This window comes from Corylus avellana, chromosome ca7 (genome assembly GCF_901000735.1).
Source record: "Corylus avellana chromosome ca7, CavTom2PMs-1.0".
Lineage (NCBI taxonomy): Eukaryota > Viridiplantae > Streptophyta > Magnoliopsida > Fagales > Betulaceae > Corylus > Corylus avellana.
Window position 1 is genome coordinate 9920086 of NC_081547.1, and position 11650 is coordinate 9931735.

At 36.3% G+C, this 11650-nt stretch overlaps 1 protein-coding gene across 1 annotated transcript; it reads left to right on the forward strand.

Moving 5' to 3' along the window:
- Positions 1–5970: 5970 nt before the first annotated feature.
- Positions 5971–11125, forward strand: LOC132187847 (U-box domain-containing protein 35-like). Its single transcript, XM_059602281.1, has 9 exons — positions 5971–6142; positions 6224–6321; positions 7058–7179; positions 7276–7491; positions 8413–8659; positions 9157–9258; positions 9373–9801; positions 10215–10985; positions 11072–11125. Exons 1-9 carry the CDS (start codon positions 5971–5973, stop codon positions 11123–11125), a joined length of 2211 nt encoding a protein of 736 aa, XP_059458264.1.
- The last annotated feature ends 525 nt before the right edge of the window (positions 11126–11650 follow it).

Below are 11650 nucleotides of genomic sequence, written 5' to 3' on the forward strand. Positions count from 1 at the left end.
CAACTATGGAGTATCCCTATGCAACTGAGTTTGCCATGTCTCAAGATCTTGTGGATTCATCTACTATTGACATTGGTGCAGACAACATCACCTCCTTGAAGTTGTAGTGGTAGTGTCTATAATGTGATTTTTTTTGTAGCTAAATGGTTGTACTGGCAGTTACATTCTCTGTAGTGTGATTTTTTTTGTAGCTGAATGGTTGTACTGGCAGTTACATTTTTGGCAATATGATGTGTATGGTGAAATTGTGGCTAAGTGTGTAGGAGGGCTAATCAGGCTGCTCATATTTTAGCTAGGGAGGCCTTGAACTTTTGCTTTCCCAAATTTTGGAATGGGGATGCTACTTGAGCATCTGTCATGTTGTAACTAAAGAGCTTCCTGCTCTTTTCTGATTTGATTCAATGAAAATCGTTTCTTTTCTTCAAATATATGTATATATATATATATATATGATGTGTATGGTTGTATTGTGTCAGTTACATTTTTGGCTGACGTTTTTGGCAATTTTACAATTGCAATTTCTTTCAAACTACATACAAATTCCCACTGCAAATTCATCCACAAAACAATCCACTGCAAAGCCAACATCAATCCACTGAACAAATCAACCCACTGCAAAGCCAACATCAATCCACTGCAACTATACAAATTCATCACATTTTTGCACCACAAATTGATGTAAAAACAACAAAATAACCCAGACTAAAAATATGAGAAAACTGTGGATTTGCTACCTATAATCACTCAACAAATCAATCCACAACATCAATCCACTGCAACTACACAAATTCCATCACATGCACTACAAGTTGATGTAAAAGCAACTAAATAACCAGGAAAAAAAAAAAATTTGAGAAGCGATTTCAGGCAAGCGATTTCAGCCAAGAGCCTTCCAACAGGGGATCAAACAAGCGATTTCAGGCTGGTGGGCTGGGCAGCCTGCTGGTGCTAGGCGGTGGGCAGCCAGATCGACGGGGGATCGGCCTGCTGGGGGCGTTGGATTTTCGAGGTTGATTTCAGGTGATTTCGAAGCCGATTTCAAGCAATTTCAGGCTATTTCGACTTCCAACAGTGGGCTGCTGGGTGGTGGGCAGACGGCTGGGCGGTGGGCAGACGGCTGGGCAGTGGGCAGCCGGCTGGACATGGGATCGGCCTGGGCGTGGGTGCAGGGGAACGGCTTGCTGGTCTGGGGAACGGCCTGTTGGGTGGGAGCGGTGGTCAGACTGCTGGGCGGGGGCGGTGGGAACGGCCTGCTGGGCGGGGCGGTGGGCAGTGGGCAGCCGGTGGGTACCTCGGTGGGCAACAAGCAGGGGCTGCGTTTTTTTATTTCACTTTGCAACGATGGATTGATTTTAAGAGGGGTGGTATATTCTAGTGTGGGTAATTACATTTTGTAAGTTAAAAGAAGCTGATGTGTCATCACCTGGTTGGTTGGCGTAAATTATGCCATTTATGCCATGACCGAACGGAAGATATCCCCGATTAAAAAAAACAAATAAACCAAATTTGTTTACTTCAATTTCAATACTTCATTCATTTTCAAAGCTGAGATGCAATTAGCGGTGAAAATGCGGTTACAGTTAGCAGTTATTGGCTAAAACCGTTAACCATAACTGCCTATACGGTTAGTAAAAATTTTTAATTACCTAAGTGGTTAACTGGTGGTTAGCGGTTAGTAACTCTCATAACAGCTTTTTAAAAGAAAATTTTTTTAAAAAATAATAATAAAAAAACAAAACGATGTCATTTTAATGGTAATACAATAATATCATACTATCGTTTCTAGATTTTTATACATTTTTATATATATTTAAAATTTTAAACACAAAAAGACATTGTTTCATGTATTTTTATATATTTATATATAATAAATATCATATAATATACATAGGCGGTTACGGTTAGCGGTTTTTTTAGCGGTTTTGAAAAAACCTAAAACCGCTAATCATAACCACCTATATGGTTAACAGTTTTTTCTAACCGTCTTCAAAAGTGATTAGCGATTAGTATGGTTAGTGGTTAGTGTGGCTAGCGGCCGGTTAATAACCGCTGGCGGGATTTTCAAACAATATTGTTTGTTGGGATTTTCAAACATTCCGTTTTGGTCGATTGCTTGATTTTTTACATTCCTATGCATTTATATTTATCCCGATCCTTTCAAAATATATATATTTGTCGCGATCCAAGTCCCATTCAAACGAGAGTGCAACCAGTTGATTCTACCCAAGACTCCAGGGATGACCGATCGCAATTCCATTCAAATGAGATGCAACATGGCCTTTTGAAATCCCCTAATTGCAATTGCATTCAAATGTGGTGCGGTAAGATTATTCTGCTCTTACTTTTTACTAGTCACACTCTCATTTAAGCGTGAGTCCGATTGAGTCATTCTTCCTCGGCTTAGAATCTGCAGTACATAGTAGGTCGAGGTTAATTATGTGTCTAATACATCCATTACTGATGCAGGGTGTGCGTAGTGGGTTCGCAATAGCAAACAACAATAGAATCACAACTCTTCTTAAACTAAGATTCTATTAAACAATCAAGGCAAAAAATGATAAAAAGTCACTGTTTCATATTGATAAATTGATCAAAATACCAAAAATATGCCTCTTACATATTAGGTATGCTGAATTTATAACAATAAGCAAACTTGTAGCAAAAGTAAACCTAAGTTTATTATGGAAATTTCTGGAATAATAAAGGAAAATCTTATAATTAAATAAAATCCTAATTTAAATAAAATAAAATATATTTGATTGCTAAGTTATTTGATTTGCTGGAGTAAAATATTCATTAAAGTCCCCAATAGAGTAATCAAGCCTTCCCTTCTTTGATTCTTGCCTTTATTTTAGTCCAGCTTTCCAATCTTCACTTTGCTGCACGTTTTTACCTAGTAAACATCGGAATTAGCCAAAACTCGTTAAACATGACTTTGTATATTTTTGAATTAGCTTTCCAACGACACCAAGTTTGCTCAAATCCAATATCCGAAACTTGAGATATAACATTTTTAATAAAACTCATCATGTGCGAATTTAACCAAAATGAGTAAAACTACCTTGCATCAATTACCAAATCCAAAAGCTAATGATGCGACATGTATCAAATTCTTCGTTGGGAAATTGGGAGATTATGATATATAAGAGAAGCCAAATCCAAATCCTAGGCCTCACTTAGTATAACCTCAGTTTATTACTAGCCATATGGTGGTCACAAGAATTCATGGATTTGTGGGTTTCTTATATAACTTATGTTAGTCTTTATTTTTAATTGGCTGGATTCGTGTGAACAAAATACATGTGCTTAACATGTTTCGTTTTAAGTGTGCAGTGTGTGGAATAAAGTGAAACAGAAGAATCACATAGAACTTCGTTTGAAGCCTCGATTGCACTATGTATAGACGAGAAGGCTGAAGCTGAATTCCAGAATGGCTCGTTTGAAGACTCGTCTGCAAAGGTATCTGGACGAGATGGCTGAACAAGAAAACCCAAGAGCCTCATCTGCAATCTCGTCTGCAAGCCATCCAGATGCCCCGTGTAATTTAAGTCTATTTTCATATAGATTTTGTGTCGATTAGACTAGGGGTCTTTAGTCTATATATATGAATCTCTACAGTTCTGTATAACTACAAATTCTACATCTAGAGTTCGGAAGATTTGTGCTAAGAGAGTTTTGGTTATAAAGCAATTCTCTCCCTTAGAGTAAGGATCATTTGATCGTCCTCGGTGACAAAGCAATTGAAGCCAACCGGAGTTCCAGTGAATGAAGATCATGCAGAAGGAACAGTCCAAAGGTTCTGGAAGAACTACTGTGGTAGCAAACAAATGGGTCGCTTGCTAGTACACAAGAGTGTCAAGTGCATAGGTAGTGTTAGTCTTCGAAATTGTGTAATTTCTCATTATTGTACTGATTTAGTGATTTCTTGAGTTTGAATGCATAGGAGCGGTTTTACACTTTAGAGAGTTCTCTAAATGGTTTCCTCCTTATAACCAAAATATATGTGTCTCTTTGATTTATTGTTTTACATATGTTGGTGAACGATTGATTGTGATTGATTAATTTTTTAATTCCGCATATTATTTGCATACACATATTCAACCCCTTTCTAAATGTTGTTTGGAGTCATATTAGGTTTTCAACTTACAATGATTATTAAAATCACTTTAGCCATGCTTTGATTCGCTCCACTTAGTATAATCACATAGATATATATGCCCCATTTGACATTTCAGGATGATGATGCATATCATAATCCAAATAATGTGAGTTCTTTTTTATTTCACCCAAAGTGTGATTTCGTTTCATCATTTGAATATCTATCTATCTATATATATATAGAGAGAGACAATATCTATTAATATATTGGATTCTTTCAATTTTGTTGTGTGGGGAGACAATACTAAGATGAGATCTTAATAGAGAAAGAATGAGACAAATGATTGGTGTTTCGGTTTCACCAGCTCAGTGGTTCTTGAACGAGCGGTTCAACTCGGTCCAATCAGGGCATCCAATAAAGATCTAATAGTGGTTTTAAAAGTCACTTATAAGTGTGAAAAAATTGTGTAAAAAAATAGGAGTAAGTGGAGCATTATTAAAAAAACGAAAGGTGCATCAATAATTGCGTGCCCCTTCTTGTTCAATGTGAAAAATAAAACTAAAAATATGAGGAGTTAAATCCCAAATCAAATCAAATTACAAGTCTCACCTTCCGTCTTGCATATGAACTTAACATTTCTTTTTAGTTATTTAACAGTGTCTCAACAAAATCAACCCAAACCCACCTTTTGAGTTCAAAATGAAAAAGAATATGATGTCTTTTTTTCTTTGTGAAAGTTTGCTTGTCCATGAGAGTAATATATAAAGAGGAGTAAAGTCTTCCTAGAGTTATCACAAATAAGACTCTACTCTACTTTTTTTTTTTTCCAAATGATACGCACTTTTGACAAAGAAATTTTCATTAGCCATACCACTCCAAATTGATTTGTCAGCCTAGCCATTACGACTAATGGACAAACTACATATTTTTTTCAGCCTCATCTACACTAAAAATCTCTATCACCAAAGCACATTCCACCACCCCGTATCTGCATCTGTCAATTCGTTCACCTTTGTGTCCCTACCCAATCTCCGGATCGACGATTAGCATTCATCTTCCTAAAGATGTCATAGATAATGAGTTCATATTGAGATCTGGTGCTCATAACTAATGACTTATTTTAATCAAATTATAATAAATAATGGTTGATTAAATTAAATTATTAAAATTTTAAGAAAGAATAGGAGATGTATCTATATATACAAAATCTTCAACCTCCACTACCCTATGAACCTAATAATGTAGCTACTCAAAAATCTTAAATTGATTTTCATATATCATTATGGCTAATGATAGGGAATACATAGTTTTGAATGAATTCGAACAAGTCCAAAGAGGCCACAAAAGCCATAAATTCTTTTGAGGTCAAAATTAATTGACCCATCTACTAGGAATTAGTCCAACTATCCGGAAGGAGAAAATTACTTGTTATGTATGGAATAAAAATAAAAAAATGAAGACAAATGACATGATGAATGCTTAATTTACAAGATCTTTTACAAAAATATACTAGATCTTTTACAAAAATAGGAATTTGTACATGTTTGACTACACTTTTAGCTCCAAACCAATATATTATGTATATCCATACTCTTTATGAATTTGAGGGCTGTAAATAATCATATAATTAATTTAAAATACACCTAATATTACTCAATCTCCACGATGTTTAGAGCGAAAAGGGGTCAAATTAAGCTAGTGTTGAAATACCAAGTCTAGCATCTTCCAATTAGTCAAAGAAAAGAGGAGACCAGGGATTTGTTTTGAACGCTAAATATAGTGAAATGAGTAACAACCAACCGAAGGCTAGGGGATATCTTTTGTTTAATGTCTCCTTTCGTTCTTGGCTCTCAAGCTTCCATCGTGCTACAATGGATCTCTCTCGAGCAGCATCATTGGTGGAAGAAGACGTGAGCACCACGATGATTGCCATTGATAAAGATAAGAACAGCCAATATGCTGTGAAATGGGCAGTCGACAACCTTTTGAGCGACAGTCATAATTGCATTCTCATCCATGTTCGGAGCCAGTGCTTGCATCCTAGTAGGTACCCTTCTCTTTCATCAGCATTCATCGTCAACATCACCATTATTATCACCATCACACAATGGTATTTTTTTGCAGGAGATTCGGAGGTTTCCCCTAAGGAGGGTCGCCCACCAACTGAATCTGAGTTGCAACAGTTCTTCCTTCCCTATCGTGGATTCTGTGCTCGAAGAGGGGTGAGTAAACAACCATTTTATTAGTCATGAGACATGTTGTTATCATGCACAATAATTAATGAGTAATATAGAATCAAAAAATAAAAAAGATATTAACATAGAGAGTTGAAACACAGATTTAACAATGTGCCTACGTCCATCGAGAAGCAACTTTATTTTACTTTTTTTTTTAATAAAGATTAAACTTTCATTCATCTCAAAAAAGAGAAAAAGCACAATAAAACTCTATAAAGATAGAGCAAACTGCTCTAAGGATACTACATCATAAATGAAGTTTGGGATCTCCTCCATCCATATTCTATCTAAGACTTCCTTGACTGCTGCTTTTGCTAAGCCATGTGCTGCATTATCCGCCTCTCTCATGACATGTCCAGCATCCCATCTCTAGAATCCCTGTAGGACCTCATGAATATCCCTCACAATCTGTCCATACCGACACTAGTTAGGTCCCTTATAGTTAATAGGCTGTATTTTACTCTTAATGATTAGAGTTACATTATAACATATATATATAAGAAAAACTATGAACTCTACTTGTACAGACATATTATGTCCACTATAATTAATATGAGCTACAAATTCCAACAAGACCTAACACGTGAAATATTTAATTAAAATATCTTTTTGAAGTTGGAATTGTGTTAAAGAACATATTTGAAATAACACAAATAGAACATATTTTTTCAAAAACATTTCACATGGTATATTTTCATGAAGAATTGAGCAAATATTTCAGATTGAAGCAAAGGAGGTGATCCTCCATGACATCGATGTTCCAAGTGCAATTATTGATTTTACTGCTACCAACTTCATCAGCAACATTGTTGTTGGTGCTTCCAGCCGAAATGCTCTTACAAGGTTTCTTAATTTCCCTCTCTCTCTCTCTCTAACATCAATAAAGCATTTTTTTTGCTCCCCTCTAAGAAAAAGTTGTTGGCAATCGTCTCTATACAGAAAATTCAGAAATACAGATATTGCATCTAGCTTACTCAAATTTGCACCAGAATCTTGTGCGGTATATGTCATATCAAAAGGAAAAGTTCAGACCATTCGTCCAGCAGGTCCACCTCAAACACCTATTGGTGCAGTAGCAGCTAGTTCGGGGCACCGTTCCCAGAAGGGACTTGCTCATACTCTTCGTCCTATTCATGACCCTGAAGATCCAAACAGGTATTTTTGGAAATTAGAAACAACCCAGTTATATATATTTTCTTGGCAGGTAATACAATGAACATTCAACTAAAAATCTCAATCCTATCATTATATAACACACCTTATCAGTTGTGGGTTCAAACTCTTCCTTAATAAATGATGGCTTGAACTTACAATCTTTGCTCTAATAGCACCGTATTACGTATCCTTAAAAGTTTAAATCGATAGGAAATTGTTGACTTAATCATTTAACTAATATTCTACCAATCTACACAGTGTATATATATAGACTTTAAAGAGGAAGGTGGTTTTAATTCTTGTTGGATTTCAGTGAATAAAATACTATCATGGGGGCAGGGGTAGATGTTTATTGGTTTACAGATATGGAGAAAAAAAAAAGATATTCTGCAAATAATGTTGGATATGTATCAGGCATAATGGCAAGAAAGAGAGGTTGTGGAATTGGATGAAAAAGTTTTTTCTCGTGGCTTGCGGCCATGATTAATCAACAAAAAAATAAAATAAAATAAAAAGACATGGAATTTCTTTACATTTTTTCTTGATATCTTTGATTGTGTACAATACTCTATTTATAGGGAAAAAAATATGAACGTTACAAGTCTTTTCTACTTTTATATTAACAACGATAAAATTAATTTATTATTTGTAACTATTATCTCTTGAGTTCTTGTAACTCTTAACTCTTGAGTTCTTTGTCTCTTGAGTTATTATAACTCTTGTCTCAATATCTAGGGCGAAAAAAATGTTAAAAAGGAGCATGACCCTTTATTCAAATATATAAAAATAAAAACATATTATTCCCATCATTGATGCTAACAGAAGGACATGGTGATACATTAATTACCTGATAATCTTAGCAATCCTCTGAACCCACAAGTTATATGTTGATTGGTTTTTGACTTTTGCTTACTAATGCAGAACTTCTGTTGTCCGTGGGGGTTGGAGAAGCATGGGCTCTGAAAGAAGTAGTGATGCCTTGCAGATGACGCCACTCAACAACTTCGGCTCTACCAGCAGGGCTAATTCACCGGCGCTATCGTTTGACAGTTTCATATCAGGGAATTCATCCCAAGGAAATAGTGATTCTAGCTTCCGATCAAACTCCTCCGAAAATTTAGAATCCGTCATGGATAGTCCCAGGAGCTCTGGCTCCTCACATGCCTCAGTAAGTACAAAAATTTTAGAGTTCTAGTAGTAGTACAATTTTTACTGCAATTTTTTTATAAACTTACGTTGAAATCTATAATCGGTCAATTTAATTAGTAGTGATTGTTGAAACTAGTGACTCGTATCATAACACTATTAGTTGACCGAGTAGACGGAGCGGAGCGAAGGGATGTTCACGGAGAGTGCAGCTATATTTTGCTATTAATGATTCACAGAAGTACTACAATTTTGGCTATATTTCTAAAATACGTCATTACAATTAGAGTTTTTCTATACATATGTTATGTTATAACCCTAAATCATTAATAGCAAAATATAGTCGCACTCTCTGTAAATGTAGGCACATTGCTGAAACACGTAAATCTGTGTCTCAACTCTCTCTTAATCTCTCTCTTTTCGATTTCATATTATTCATTATTGTTGTGCACGGTAACAACAATTGACTTGTCAACAATATTCTCTTAATCATTTCACCGATTATGACTTACTTAGCAGAGAGTTCTAGAGGCTGAGATGAGGAGACTAAGGCTTGAATTGAAGCAGACTATGGACATGTATAACTCAGCTTGCAAAGAGGCTATTTCAGCCAGACACAGAGTAAGATCATACTATAACTTCAACTATATCAAACATTTTTTTTTTTTTCATACGATGATGTTTTAGTAGTCCATTGTAAGGCAAAACCTGGAAGAACACTGTTTCTGTATGCAGACAAGAGAACTTCAACAATGGAAGACAGAAGAAGAACGTAAATTCGAGCAAGCCAAGCTTGCTGAAGAGGCTGCATTGGCTTTAGCAGAAGTGGAAAGGCATAAGACGAAGACTGCCATGGAAGCAGCCCAGATGCAACAACGACTGGCAGAAATGGAGTCACAAAAGAGAAAAAGCGCAGAAATAAAGGCCATACAGGAGGCAAAAGAGAAGAAGAAAGCAATGGAAGCACTGTCACGCGGCCTTATCAAATATAGAAGATACACTATCGAAGAGATTGAAGTTGCAACCGATCATTTCAATACTTTGCTCAAGATTGGTGAAGGTGGATATGGACCTGTCTATAAAGGCTTCCTTGGTCATACTCCTGTCGCCATCAAGATCTTGAGGCCAGACTTATCACAGGGGCAGAAACAATTCCAACAGGAGGTAATTATATTTTTTGTTTGTTTTGGCAAAAATAAGGAGCAGCAAACAAGTGATTTTTGTTTTGTGAACTAACTTTCTAAAATTGGAAGAGTGAAACTCACAAGCCCTTTCGATCACATGCTCCGATATCACTTTCTATCGAATCACCACTTATTCTAAAAACGTAAGCTTATAAAAAGCAATTAATTTAATTTCCTTAACATGTGAAGCTCAATATTTAATTGAAATATGAGGTGAACGACAAAAACAAAATTTGAACTCAGGGCATTTGCTCTAATACCATGTTAAATTACCGCTTATTCCAAAAACTTAAACTTATAAAAAAAGATATACGACTATTAACATGAACAATGGCATGATAACTTTCAACCAATATGAAGTTTTGTTTTTCTTGTCATCTTCTCTACATTCAGGTTGAAGTTCTAAGTTCCATGAGACACCCTCACATGGTTTTGCTTCTAGGCGCCTGCCCAGAGTACGGCTGCCTTGTGTATGAGTTCATGGACAACGGCAGTTTAGAAGACCGGCTCTTCCGGAAAGACAACACTCCTCCAATGCCATGGGAATCCCGTTTCAGAATAGCAGCTGAAATAGCCACTGCTCTTCTTTTTCTCCACCAAACAAAACCAGAGCCCCTCGTGCACCGCGATTTAAAGCCAGCAAACATTCTATTAGACCAAATGTACCTGAGCAAGATCAGCGACGTCGGTTTAGCCAGGCTGGTTCCGCCGTCTTTAGCCGATAGTGTCACTCAATATCACATGACTGCAGCAGCCGGCACCTTCTGCTACATTGACCCCGAGTATCAGCAAACGGGATTATTGGGTGTGAAATCAGATATTTATTCATTGGGTGTAATGCTGCTACAAATCATTACAGCAAGGCCTCCAATTGGATTATCCCACCATGTTGAGGAGGCCATCAAGGAAGGAACTTTTGCAAAGATTCTTGATCCAACGGTGATTGATTGGCCTGTCGAAGAGGCTTTGTCACTTGCTAAAATTGCTCTCAAGTGCTGTGAGTTAAGGAAGAGAGATAGACCAAATCTTGCCACAGATTTGTTACCAGAGCTTAACCGATTAAGGGATGTTGGATTGGTTCATGGGACAACAAAGATTCCCAAGATTCTCGAAGTTCAACGCCCTTATAATTCTAGTCCCGAAGTTGTATCCACTGTGGATCAAGTAAGTTTCTTTTTGGAATCACTAAGATATATATATATAATATTTTGCATTTGCATGTTCTCTCAAGTATGTTTTTGATTATGCAGGAGGGACCACACGATTCTAATGAGGAAATAGCCCCCGAAAGTAGATCAGTATGAGAAGAAGGCAGAGTTCTTGACCAAAATATATGGAGCTCAAGACATGGTTTAGGAAAAAACAATTTCCTTTAACGTAGCCAAAGTGTTGCCACCTAGCGGGAAACATGTTGGAAAACCAGAAACCAACAAGTTTGGTTCTTTGTAAGTTGGTCTGCAAAAAATACTCCACTAAGGAACATATAGTTCTTGCATTTTGTGCTTTTGCTTGGAGTGCTAAATGTTAAAACAGTTTCCAAAATTAGTATGTATATATAGTTTGTGCACTAAAAAAAAGAAAGGAGAAAATCTACTTTACCCCCCTGAAGTTTCAGGAGTTTTTCAATTTGAACTCCAAAGTTTAAAAAGTGGCAATGTACTCCCCAATGTTTCAAAAATTTTCAATTTAAACCTTCCGTTACAATTTCCGTTAAACTGGACGGAAAATTTTTTTAAAAAAAGCCTGAAGGTAATTATGTAATTTTAGAGATTTTCGTCAAATTTAACGGAAATTATTAACGGAAGGTTTAAATTGAAAATTTTTGAAAC